At 53.2% G+C, this 13,561-nt stretch overlaps 1 protein-coding gene across 1 annotated transcript in view; it reads right to left on the reverse strand.

Moving 5' to 3' along the window:
* Window positions 1-3,334: 3,334 nt before the first annotated feature.
* Window positions 3,335-13,561, reverse strand: part of LOC142263276 (tubulin alpha-3 chain-like) — a 47,319-nt gene continuing 37,092 nt past the window's right edge. Inside the window, exon 5 of the mRNA XM_075332205.1 lies at window positions 3,335-3,708. Within this exon, the coding sequence (XP_075188320.1) occupies window positions 3,412-3,708 (297 nt within the window). The 3' untranslated portion in view covers window positions 3,335-3,411. The remainder of the gene's footprint in view (window positions 3,709-13,561) is intronic.

Below are 13,561 nucleotides of genomic sequence, written 5' to 3' on the forward strand. Positions count from 1 at the left end.
TTGAGAGCGCTCAGCTGATTGCCCGGCTTTTGAGAGCGCTCAGCTGATTGCCCGGCTTTTGAGAGCGCTCAGCTGATTGCCCGGCTTTTGAGAGCGCTCAGCTGATTGCCCGGCTTTTGAGAGCGCTCAGCTGATTGCCCGCTTTTGAGAGCGCTCAGCTGATTGCCCGGCTTTTGAGAGCGCTCAGCTGATTGCCCGGCTTTTGAGAGCGCTCAGCTGATTGCCCGGCTTTTGAGAGCGCTCAGCTGATTGCCCGGCTTTTGAGAGCGCTCAGCTGATTGCCCGGCTTTTGAGAGCGCTCAGCTGATTGCCCGGCTTTTGAGAGCGCTCAGCTGATTGCCCGGCTTTTGAGAGCGCTCAGCTGATTGCCCGGCTTTTGAGAGCGCTCAGCTGATTGCCCGGCTTTTGAGAGCGCTCAGCTGATTGCCCGGCTTTTGAGAGCGCTCAGCTGATTGCCCGGCTTTTGAGAGCGCTCAGCTGATTGCCCGGCTTTTGAGAGCGCTCAGCTGATTGCCCGGCTTTTGAGAGCGCTCAGCTGATTGCCCGGCTTTTGAGAGCGCTCAGCTGATTGCCCGGCTTTTGAGAGCGCTCAGCTGATTGCCCGGCTTTTGAGAGCGCTCAGCTGATTGCCCGGCTTTTGAGAGCGCTCAGCTGATTGCCCGGCTTTTGAGAGCGCTCAGCTGATTGCCCGGCTTTTGAGAGCGCTCAGCTGATTGCCCGGCTTTTGAGAGCGCTCAGCTGATTGCCCGGCTTTTGAGAGCGCTCAGCTGATTGCCCGGCTTTTGAGAGCGCTCAGCTGATTGCCCGGCTTTTGAGAGCGCTCAGCTGATTGCCCGGCTTTTGAGAGCGCTCAGCTGATTGCCCGGCTTTTGAGAGCGCTCAGCTGATTGCCCGGCTTTTGAGAGCGCTCAGCTGATTGCCCGGCTTTTGAGAGCGCTCAGCTGATTGCCCGGCTTTTGAGAGCGCTCAGCTGATTGCCCGGCTTTTGAGAGCGCTCAGCTGATTGCCCGGCTTTTGAGAGCGCTCAGCTGATTGCCCGGCTTTTGAGAGCGCTCAGCTGATTGCCCGGCTTTTGAGAGCGCTCAGCTGATCGCCCGGCTTTTGAGAGCGCTCAGCTGATCGCCCGGCTTTTGAGAGCGCTCAGCTGATCGCCCGGCAGCCGGCTTTTGAGAGCGCTCAGCTGATCGTTCACAATAGTCTGCCGCCGGTTTCCCAACGTGGTTTCTGACAAATGGATGGTCCAATTCATCATTTGTGTATATTGTACGCCCCTTTTCATCTTTTTTTATCTGACATTTTTGACCCAAACTACTTAAAATAGTACATGGGATTCAAGAATTTTGCACAAAGCAAAAAAACTGCAACTCTTTAGTGGGAAATGTAACATTACGGGTAACACACGGGTACAATCTGATGTCATCACCCCTCCCCCTTCCTTTCCAAATGACTTGGTGGGATGAGAAGTATTATCACTGTTCAAACAAATATGTTGTAATATGATTTTATGTTCTAATAAAAATTTAATGTTTTAAAAAAAAAAAGTCACACAAAACAATTGCCAAAATAACTGGTGTATATAAAATCACTCGGGAGGGGGGGCTGGAGTGGGGTTAAGACAAATTTTTCCAACCATTTAATAGTTTAATTTCATGACTTTGTGTAAGACGTCTGCAGAAGCCGCAATGACAGTAACAATCTGAAAAGAAACCTTAAGGCCCTGTGCGCACTAGACATTGACTTTTCCTTAGGGAAAATCCGGTCCCCTTGAAAGAATCCTGCACCTGCGCTAAAAAAACGCACCAAAACCGCAACGAAATCCGCATGCTGTTTTTCCGCAGGTTGTTCCCTGCGGAGTTTTACCATTATCTATGGCAAAAACTGCAGGTGCCTGCGGAAAAGAAGTGACATGCACATTAATTCCACAGGTATAAAAAAAACACATTTTTTTTTTTTTTTAAAACCCATAGGTTTTGCTGGGGAATGACTGTAGCAATGTTAAAAAAATTTTCTGCAGCAAATCTGTGGTAAAAGCCGCAGCGTGTGCACAGGGCCTTAAAAAGCAGCAAATAGTTTGATGAATTTGTCGCAAACCACTGTCACTAAGGGAAGAGTCGGACGGGGATGGCAGGCTTGGACTGGCCGGCGGCTCTCCCCACCCGAGCACAACGGCCTCATGCTCCTCTATGCAGCAGTCACTCTTTGGTGGGGAGAGCCGCCGGCCAGTCCAAGCATTGCAATCCCCGTCCGAGTTATAAGATCGTCCGACTCTTCACAGATTAAAGCTTTGTGCCCACGGGACTCTGTACCAGTGGATTTTGCTGCTGAAAACCTGCGGATTTATCTCGATTTTCTAGATAAATCCGGAGGTTTTAGCAAGTACAGACACTCCCCATGTTATCCTATGGGACATGGGGAGTGCTGTGTCCATGCTGCGGTATGTGCAGCTGCAGAATATGCTGCAGATGTCCTGCAGCCGCACGTAACTACATGTCAATTATTCCTGCGGACGTTCCGCCTCTCCACTATGGAGACTTCCGTGGGTAAGTCACATGAATGTCCGCAGGTTTCCCGCAGATATTTCGTTGGAATCCCGTAGGTATGGATAGCTGCGGATTCCGGGGATCAGCTGCGGGAAACCTGCGGATATATCCGCGAGTACAGTGTCCCGGGGCCACATAGTCTAAGACGTTTTCATGTAGAAACCCCTGTGAAATGCTGTGATGTATCAGGGCCCCAGTGTCAGCGCTCCGTACTTATCACCGGCTGTTACTCTTTGCAGTGTACATGATAAAGCTGGGCACCCTGGAGAATGAGGGCACGGCAGAGCTGGAGTGGCGCTGGCATCCATACACCAACACCGCTAAGAAGAGGAAATATCTCACCAATGAATAGTATTTGTGTGTTACCTGTAAATAAAGATCTTTATATAAGGACGGGACGTGGAGAATCTCTTCAATGTAACTTATTTTAATGAGTGTAAACTGTAACCTACAGAGAACAAGTAACAGAATAACCACTAATAACTGCTAATAACCCCTAATAACTGCTAATAACCCCTAATAACTGCTAATAACCCCTAATAACTGCTAATAACCCCTAATAACTGCTAATAACCACTAATAACTGCTAATAACCACTAATAACTGCTAATAACCACTAATAACTGCTAATAACCACTAATAACTGCTAATAACCACTAATAACTGCTAATAACCACTAATAACTGCTAATAACCACTAATAACTGCTAATAACCACTAATACCTGCTAATAACCACTAATAACTGCTAATAACCACTAATAACTGCTAATAACCACTAATAACTGCTAATAACCACTAATAACTGCTAATAACCCCTAATAACTGCTAATAACCACTAATACCTCTCCTATCCCATCGGCTGCTCCTTCCTCAGTACTCCTCTCCCTCTTCAGCCTCCTCGTATACAGAGTCTATTCCCACTTCTTCGTAGTCCTTTTCCAGCGCGGCCAGATCTTCTCGGGCCTCGGAGAATTCTCCTTCCTCCATTCCCTCTCCCACGTACCAGTGCACGAAGGCTCGCTTGGCGTACATCAGATCGAACTTGTGGTCCAGCCGGGCCCAGGCCTCTGCGATGGCCGTAGTGTTGCTCAGCATGCACACAGCGCGCTGCACTTTGGCCAGGTCTCCCCCGGGCACCACTGTTGGGGGCTGGTAGTTGATTCCGACCTGAGGGGAGAGGTAATAAGCGGTAAGCTCTGACAGCCGGCTTCTATGCAGCGTAATGAGACTCCCAACTCCCATTTGGCTGATTCTTCATTAATTTAGGCTAAGTTCACACTTCCGTTGTTTTGCTTCAGTCACAATCCATCGCCTTGAGGAATTACGGTATCCTGCAAAATATTTTGCAGGAATTCAGTTTTCTTAGGCGCTCCATTGGGAGACCCAGACGATTGGGTGTATAGCACTGCCTCCGGAGGCCACACAAAGCAATTACACTAAAAAGTGTAAGGCCCCTCCCCTTCTGGCTATACACCCCCAGTGGGATCACTGGCTCACCAGTTTTCTGCTTTGTGCGAAGGAGGTCAGACATCCACGCATAGCTCCACTGTTTAGTCAGCAGCAGCTGCTGACTATATCGGATGGAAGAAAAGAGGGCCCATACTAGGGCCCCCAGCATGCTCCCTTCTTACCCCACTTGTGGTTTGTAAGGTTGAGGTACCCATTGCGGGTACAGAGGCTGGAGCCCACATGCTGTTTTCCTTCCCCATCCCCCTGAGGGGCTCTGAGGAAGTGGGATCTTACCGGCCCCCAAGCCCTGAGGCCGGGCTCCATCCACAGACCCAGTGAACCTGCTGGATACGGAGCTGGGTACCGTTCAGGGACAAGGCCCTGCAACTTTCAGGTACTCTGTGTCCCCGTACAGACAGGCACGCACACGCCAGACTTGCTGGGTGTGTTAGTGCGCCGGGGACAGTAGCGCTGCACGCGGGGATTTGAGTCACAGCAGCTTAGCTGTGTGACTTCATGTGCTGGGAACTACCGCGCCGACCACTATCGGAGCGGCGGCGCGGCTGGGACTTGTAGTGCGCCGGGGACTTAGCGCCGACCGCGCTTTTACGGCGGCGGCGCTTATAAATTTAGTCCCCGGCTTTTGCGGCCTAGCTCCGCTTCGTTCCCGCCCCCTCCCTGTCAATCAGGGAATGGGACAGACGCTGTGCAATCGTCAGCGCCGAGGGCTGGAGCCTTATTTATATGCTCCAGCCCTCTCACTAGGCACAGTGGGACGCAGGTTTCCCGCTTTTGGTCTGAGCACGCCCAGGGCCCGCCCCCCCCCCTCCACAGAGACGCCGGCAGCCATTCCTGCATGCAGTCTGGCTGGAGGACGGACACAGGCTCTGGGAGACCCAGACTAGGGATTTCTGGCGACCACACACCCGCGTTTAGCGGGCGGTAAGCAGCACATTCGTGCTGGCCCCACTAGTGCCACAGTGTTGTATTGGTGTACTTTTTCCTGTACCAGATATATATATATATATATACTGCACTGTACGGTCGCTTCTTGGCTGTATACCCCTTTATTGCTCTGAGGAGACAGCAACATGTCATCCACAAAACGCAAGGGTGCCAAGGCACGGGCTGTATACACTGCTTGTACAGCATGTGGGGCTAATCTACCACCAGGCTCCAACGACTCTCATTGTGTGCAATGTTCAGTCCCAGTGGCACTTCGTCAGCCAGAGCCTATGGTGGTGGTAGCCCAGGCAGAGACGCCTGTGATCCCTGCCCCGGTGACGGGGACAGAATTTGCAGTCTTTGCTGATAAAATGTCTGTGACTATGACAAAAATCCTGGAGACCTTGCAGTCCAGGCCAGTTGCTCAGACCATGGACACTGCTGTGTCTATGTTCCCCGGTCCCCCTCAGTTGGAACTAATCCGTACTTCAAGGGGGTCCCAGGCATCACAGGCTGAGGGCTCTGACTCTGATGACAGTCCCAGGCCGCCTAAACGAGCTCGCTGGGAGAGACCCTCCACGTCCTCACGCGGGTCAGGGTCTCAGCGAGAAGGGTCTCTATATGATGAGACAGAGGTGGGTGATCAGGAGTCTGGTCCTGACACCGCACTCAATTTGGATACGCCAGATGGTGACGCCATGGTGAATGACCTTATAGCGGCCATCAATAGGCTGTTGGATATTTCTCCCCCAGCCCCTTCTGCAGAGGAGGCAGCTGCCCAGCAGGAGAAATTCCATTTCCTGTATCCCAAGCGTAAATTGAGTACTTTTCTGGACCACTCTGACTTCAGAGCATCAATCCAGAAACACCATGCTAATCCGGACAAGCGTTTTTCCAAACGTCTGAAGGATACACGTTATCCCTTTCCCCCTGACGTGGTCAAACGCTGGACCCAGTGTCCAAAAGTGGACCCTCCAATATCCAGGCTGGCAGCTAGATCCATAGTTGCGGTGGAGGATGGGGCTTCACTTAAAGATGCCAATGACAGACAGATGGACCTTTGGTTGAAATCTGTCTATGAAGCTATTGGCGCGTCGTTTGCTCCAGCATTCGCGGCCGTGTGGGCGCTCCAAGCTATTTCAGCTGGTCTGGCACAGGTGGACTCTTTCTTAAGTCCAGCAGTGCCGCAAGTGGCGTCCTTAACTACGCAAATGACTGCGTTTGCGACCTACGCTATCAATGCGGTACTAGACTCTACGAGCCGTACCTCCATGGCATCCGCCAACTCTGTAGTTTTGCGCAGAGCCTTGTGGTTAAAAGAATGGAAAGCAGATTCTGCTTCTAAAAAATGTTTAACCAGCTTGCCATTATCTGGAGACAGACTGTTTGGTGAGCAATTGGCGGAAATCATTAAACAGTCCAAAGGTAAGGACTCTTCCTTACCCCAGCCCAGATCAAGCAAACCTCAACAGAGGAAGTGGCAGTCAAAGTTTCGGTCCTTTCGAGGCTCGGGCAAGCCCCAATTCTCCTCGTCCAAGGGGACTCAGAAAGAGCAAAGGAGCTCTGATTCCTGGCGGACTCACTCACGCCCCAAGAAAGCAACCGGAGGTACCGCTTCCAAGGCGGCAGCCTCATGACTTTCGGCCGCCTCCCTCCGCATCCTCGGTCGGTGGCAGGCTCTCCCGCTTTTGCGACATTTGGCTGCCCATAGGTCAAAGACCGGTGGGTAACAGACATTTTGTCTCACGGGTACAGGATAGAGTTCAGTTCTCCTCCTCCGCCTCGGTTCTTCAGAACTTCCCCACATCCCGACCGAGCAGATGCCCTTCTGCAGGCGGTGCATTCTCTAAGAGCAGAAGGAGTGGTGGTCCCTGTTCCTCTGCGGGAACAAGGACAAGGTTTTTACTCCAATCTCTTCGTGGTGCCAAAAAAGGACGGCTCATTCCGTCCTGTTCTGGACCTAAAACTGCTCAACAAGCATGTGAACGCCAGGCGGTTCCGGATGGAATCCCTCCGCTCAGTCATTGCCTCAATGTCTCAAGGAGATTTCCTAGCATCAATAGACATCAAAGATGCTTATCTCCACGTGCCGATTGCTACAGAGCACCAACGCTTTCTACGCTTCGTGATAGGAGACGAACATCTTCAGTTCGTAGCTCTGCCATTTGGTCTGGCGACAGCCCCACGGGTGTTCACCAAGGTCATGGCGGCAGTGGTAGCAGTCTTGCACTCTCAGGGACACTCTGTGATCCCTTACTTGGACGATCTACTTGTCAAGGCACCCTCTCAGGAGGCATGCCAACTCAGCCTGAATGTTGCACTGGAGACTCTCCAGACGTTCGGGTGGATCATCAACTTCTCGAAGTCAACTCTGTTACCGACCCAATCACTGACGTATCTTGGCATGGAGTTTCATACTCTTTCAGCGATAGTGAAGCTTCCGCTGGACAAGCAGCGGTCACTACAGACAGGGGTGCAGGCTCTCCTTCAAAGTCAGTCGCACTCCTTAAGACGCCTCATGCACTTCCTCGGGAAGATGGTGGCGGCAATGGAGGCGGTTCCGTTTGCGCAGTTTCATCTGCGCCCACTTCAATGGGACATTCTCCGCCAATGGGACGGGAAGTCCACATCCCTGGACAGGAAAGTCTCCCTTTCCCAGACGGCCAAGGACTCTCTGCAGTGGTGGCTTCGTCCCACCTCATTATCACAGGGAAGATCCTTCCTACCACCGTCCTGGGCGGTGGTCACGACAGACGCGAGTCTGTCAGGGTGGGGAGCAGTTTTTCTCCACCACAGGGCTCAGGGTACGTGGACCCAGCAGGAGTCCACCCTTCAGATCAATGTTCTGGAAATCAGAGCAGTGTATCTTGCCCTACTAGCCTTCCAGCAGTGGCTGGAAGGAAGGCAGATCCGAATTCAGTCGGACAACTCCACAGCGGTGGCATACATCAACCACCAAGGGGGGACACGCAGTCGGCAAGCCTTCCAGGAAGTCCGGCGGATTCTGATGTGGGTGGAAGCCACGGCCTCCACCATATCCGCAGTTCACATCCCCGGCGTAGAAAACTGGGAAGCAGACTTCCTCAGTCGCCAGGGCATGGACGCAGGGGAATGGTCCCTTCACCCGGACGTGTTTCAGGAAATCTGTCGCCGCTGGGGAAGGCCGGACGTCGACCTAATGGCGTCCCGGCACAACAACAAGGTCCCAACCTTCATGGCACGGTCTCGCGATCACAGAGCTCTGGCGGCAGACGCCTTAGTGCAAGATTGGTCGCAGTTCCGGCTCCCTTATGTGTTTCCACCTCTGGCACTCTTGCCCAGAGTGCTACGCAAGATCAGATCCGACTGCAGCCGCGTCATACTCGTCGCCCCAGACTGGCCAAGGAGGGCGTGGTATCCGGATCTGTGGCATCTCACGGTCGGCCAACCGTGGGCACTACCAGACAGACCAGACTTGCTGTCCCAAGGGCCGTTTTTCCATCGGAATTCTGCGGCCCTGAACCTGACTGTGTGGCCATTGAGTCCTGGATCCTAGCGTCTTCAGGATTATCCCATGGGGTCGTTGCCACCATGAGACAGGCTAGGAAGCCCACGTCCGCTAAGATCTACCACAGAACGTGGAGGATATTCTTATCCTGGTGCTCTGCTCAGGGAGTGTCTCCCTGGCCATTTGCATTGCCTACATTTCTTTCTTTCCTGCAATCTGGATTAGAAAAAGGTTTGTCGCTAGGCTCCCTTAAAGGGCAAGTCTCGGCGCTATCCGTCTTTTTTCAGAAGCGTCTAGCACGACTTTCTAAGGTACGCACGTTCCTGCAGGGGGTTTGTCATATCGTACCCCCGTACAAGCGGCCGTTAGATCCATGGGATCTGAACAGGGTACTGGTTGCCCTCCAGAAGCCGCCTTTCGAGCCTCTGAGGGAGGTTTCACTCTCTAGACTATCACAGAAAGTGGTTTTTCTGGTAGCGATCACATCTCTTCGGAGAGTGTCTGAGCTAGCAGCGTTGTCATCCAAGGCTCCCTTCCTGGTCTTCCACCAGGACAAGGTAGTGCTGCGACCCATTCAGGAGTTTCTCCCGAAGGTGGTATCCTCTTTTCATCTTAATCAGGATATCTCTTTGCCTTCTTTTTGTCCTCATGCAGTTCATCGGTATGAGAAGGACCTACATTTGTTGGATCTGGTGAGAGCACTCAGAATCTACATTTCCCGCACGGCGCCCCTGCGCCGTTCGGATGCACTCTTTGTCCTTGTCGCTGGTAAGCGCAAAGGGTCGCAGGCTTCTAAGGCCACCCTGGCTCGATGGATCAAAGAACCAATTCTTGAAGCCTACCGTTCTGCTGGGCTTCCGGTTCCATCAGGGCTGAAGGCCCATTCTACCAGAGCCGTTGGTGCGTCCTGGGCATTACGACACCAGGCTACGGCTCAACAGGTGTGCCAGGCAGCTACCTGGTCGAGTCTGCACACTTTCACCAAACATTATCAGGTGCATACCTATGCTTCGGCGGACGCCAGCCTAGGTAGAAGAGTCCTGCAGGCGGCAGTTGCCTCCCCGTAGGGGAGGGCTGTCTTCGCAGCTCTAACATGGGGTATTCTTTACCCACCCAGGGACAGCTTTTGGACGTCCCAATCGTCTGGGTCTCCCAATGGAGCGCCGAAGAAGAAGGGAATTTTGTTACTTACCGTAAATTCCTTTTCTTCTAGCTCCTATTGGGAGACCCAGCACCCGCCCTGTTGTCCTTCGGGATTTTTGGTTGTTTTTCGGGTACACATGTTGTTCATGTTGAATGGTTTTCAGTTCTCCGACGTTACTTCGGAGTGAATTTGTTTAAACCAGTTATTGGCTTTCCTCCTTCTTGCTTTTGCACTAAAACTGGTGAGCCAGTGTTCCCACTGGGGGTGTATAGCCAGAAGGGGAGGGGCCTTACACTTTTTAGTGTAATTGCTTTGTGTGGCCTCCGGAGGCAGTGCTATACACCCAATCGTCTGGGTCTCCCAATAGGAGCTAGAAGAAAAGGAATTTACGGTAAGTAACAAAATTCCCTTCTTCTTTGTCGCTCCATTGGGAGACCCAGACAATTGGGTGTATAGGCTATGCCTCCGGAGGCCGCACAAAGTATTACACTAAAAGTGTAAAGCCCCTCCCCTTCTGCCTATACACCCCCCGTGCTCCCACGGGCTCCTCAGTTTTTTTGCTTTGTGCGAAGGAGGCAGACATGCACGCATAGCTCCACAGCTTAGTCAGCAGCAGCTGCTGACTATGTCGGATGGAAGAAAAGAGGGCCCTTAACAGGGCCCCCAGCATGCTCCCTTCTCACCCCACTCTTGTCGGCGGTGTTGTTAAGGTTGAGGTACCCATTGCGGGTACGGAGGCTGGAGCCCACATGCTGTTTTCCTTCCCCATCCCCCTTAGGGCTCTGGGTGAAGTGGGATCCTATCGGTCTCCAGGCACTGAGACCGTGCTCCATCCACAGCTCCTGAGGACCCTGCTGGATAGGAGCCGAGTATCGTTCAGGGACATGGCCCTGCTACTTTGAGGTACTCTGTGTCCCCGTGGGGACTGCGCACAGCAACACTCCAGCATTGCTGGGTGTGCTAGTGCACCGGGGACCGCGGCGCTGACCGCGTTTGTGCCATTACACACTGCAGCATCGCTGAGTGTGTTACTGTATGGGGGACTACCGCGGTGACCGCCGCTGCCATTTTTAACACTGCGGCGCGGCTGGGACTGTTAGTGCGCCGGGGACTTCCGCGCAGACCGCGCTTATACGGCGGCCGCGCTTATAACTCAAGTCCCCGGCTTTTGGGCCTAGTCTCTTTTTCTTCCCGCCCCCAGCCCTGCCAGTCAGGGGAAGGGCGGGACGCTGTACAGCACGGCAGCATTGAAGGCTGGAGCATGCTTTGCATACTCCACCCCCCTCACTGTGCACAGTGGGGCACCAGTTCCCGCACTTTCTGGGTCACGCCCACGGCTCCCTCCTCTCCTCAGGACGCCGGCAGCCATTCCTGTCAGCTCCTCGGACGCTGCAGAGGGGAGACAAGCTCTGGGGGACCCAGGCAGGGATCCTGGTGGCCACACAACCGCTTTAAGCGGGCGGTAAGCAGCACCTCAGGTGCTGGCCCCACTTGGTGCAGAAGTGTAATTATAGTTTATATGTTTACAGGCTATACTTTACACTGTATGGTGCACAGTTGATTTCTGGCTATATACCCTGTTGTGTTGCTCAAAGGAGACAACAGCATGGCGCCCACAAGAAGCAGGGGTGCCAAAACACAGGCTTACTATGCTGCCTGCGCCGCATGTACAACCTCGCTACCGGCAGGTTCCACTGACCCTCATTGTGTGCACTGCTCGGCCCCTGTGGCACTTACTCAGCCGGAGCCTCTGCTAAGGGGGGCCCAGGGGGAACAACCAGCTAACACTGTCCAGGTGACAGGGACGGAGTTTGCAGTTTTTACTGACAGACTTTCTGAGACTATGGCTAAGATTCTAGAAGCTTTGCAGTCCAGACCGGTATCTCAGACGATGGGCACTGTGGATTCACTGCCCCCTGGTTCCCCTCAGTTGGAACAACAATGTTCCCCCGGGGTGTCTCATAGATCCCAGGGTGAGGTCTCTAACACGGACCGCAGCCCCAGACCGCCTAAGCGAGCTCGCTGGGAAATTCCCTCGACATCATCACATTGTTCAGGGTCTCAGAGGGATGACTCTCTGTATGATGATGCGGAGACAGCTGATCAGGATTCTGAGCCTGAGGCCGCTCTCAACCTTGATACTCCTGATGGTGACGCCATAGTGAATGATCTTATCGCGTCCATACATCAAATGTTGGATATTTCTCCCTCGGCTCCTCCAGCGGAGGAGTCAGCCTCTCAGCAGGAGAAATTCCGTTTCAGGTTCCCCAAGCGTACAACGAGTATGTTTCTGGATCACTCCGATTTCAGAGAGGCAGTCCAGAAACACCGAGTTTGTCCAGATAAGCGTTTTTCCAAGCGCCTTAAGGATACACGTTATCCCTTCCCCCCTGACGTGGTCAAGGGTTGGACTCAGTGTCCCAAGGTGGATCCTCCAATCTCCAGACTGGCGGCTAGATCCTTAGTTGCAGTTGAAGATGGGGCTTCGCTCAAGGATGCCACTGACAGACAGATGGAGCTCTGGTTGAAATCCATCTATGAAGCTATCGGCGCGTCTTTTGCTCCAGCATTCGCAGCCGTATGGGCGCTACAAGCTATCTCAGCGGGTCAAGCGCAAATTAACGCACTCACACGTACGTCTGCGCCGCAAGTGGCGTCCATAACTTCTCAAACGTCGGCATTTGCGTCCTACGCTATTAATGCTGTCCTGGACTCTGCGAGCCGTACGGCGGTTGCAGCCGACAATTCGGTGGCAATACGCAGGGCCTTGTGGCTACGGGAATGGAAGGCAGATTCGGCTTCCAAAAAGTGCTTAACCAGTTTGCCTTTTTCTGGCGACCGTTTGTTTGGTGAGAGGCTGGATGAGATCATCAAACAATCCAAGGGAAAGGAAACATCCTTACCCCAGGCCAAACCAAAATTACCCCAACAGAGGAGGGGACAGTCGAGGTTTCGGTCCTTTCGGGGTGCGGGCAGGTCCCAATTCTCCTCGTACAAAAGGCCTCAGAAGGATCAGAGGAACTCCGATCCATGGCGGTCTAAGTCACGCCCTAAAAAGACCGCTGGAGGTGCCGCTACCAAGGCGGCTTCCTCATGACTTACGTCCTCCTCACACCGCATCCTCGGGTCGGTGGCAGGCTCTCCCGCTTTTCCGACATTTGGCTGCCACAGGTAAAAGACCGTTGGGTGAGAGACATTCTGTCTCACGGTTACAGGATAGAGTTCAGCTCTCGTCCTCCGACTCGATTTTTCAGAACATCTCCGCCTCCCGAGCGAGCCGATGCTCTTCTGCAGGCGCTGGGCACTCTGAAGGCAGAAGGAGTGGTGGTCCCCGTTCCTCTTCAGCAACAGGGTCACGGTTTTTACTCCAACCTGTTTGTGGTTCCAAAGAAGGACGGGTCTTTCCGTCCTGTCCTGGACCTAAAACTGCTCAACAAACACGTAAAGACCAGGCGGTTCCGGATGGAATCCCTCCGCTCCGTCATCGCCTCAATGTCCCAAGGAGATTTCCTTGCATCGATCGATATCAAAGATGCTTATCTCCACGTACCGATTGCTCCAGAGCATCAGCGCTTCCTGCGCTTCGCCATAGGAGACGAACACCTTCAGTTCGTGGCACTGCCGTTCGGCCTGGCAACAGCCCCACGGGTTTTCACCAAGGTCATGGCTGCAGTAGTGGCAGTCCTCCACTCTCGGGGTCACTCGGTGATCCCTTAGACGATCTGCTGGTCAAGGCTCCCTCTCAAGAGGCATGCCAGCACAGCCTCACCGCTACTCTGGAGACTCTCCAGAGTTTCGGGTGGATCATCAATTTTCCAAAGTCAAATCTGACACCGGCCCAATCGCTGACATATCTTGGCATGGAGTTTCATACCCTCTCAGCGATAGTGAAGCTTCCGCTGAACAAGCAGCGTTCACTACAGACGGGGGTGCAATCTCTCCTTCAGGGTCAGTCACACCCCTTGAGGCGCCTCATGCACTTCCTGGGGAAGATG

The sequence above is a fragment of the Anomaloglossus baeobatrachus genome, unplaced genomic scaffold (assembly GCF_048569485.1).
Source record: "Anomaloglossus baeobatrachus isolate aAnoBae1 unplaced genomic scaffold, aAnoBae1.hap1 Scaffold_2567, whole genome shotgun sequence".
NCBI classification, from domain to species: Eukaryota; Metazoa; Chordata; class Amphibia; order Anura; family Aromobatidae; genus Anomaloglossus; species Anomaloglossus baeobatrachus.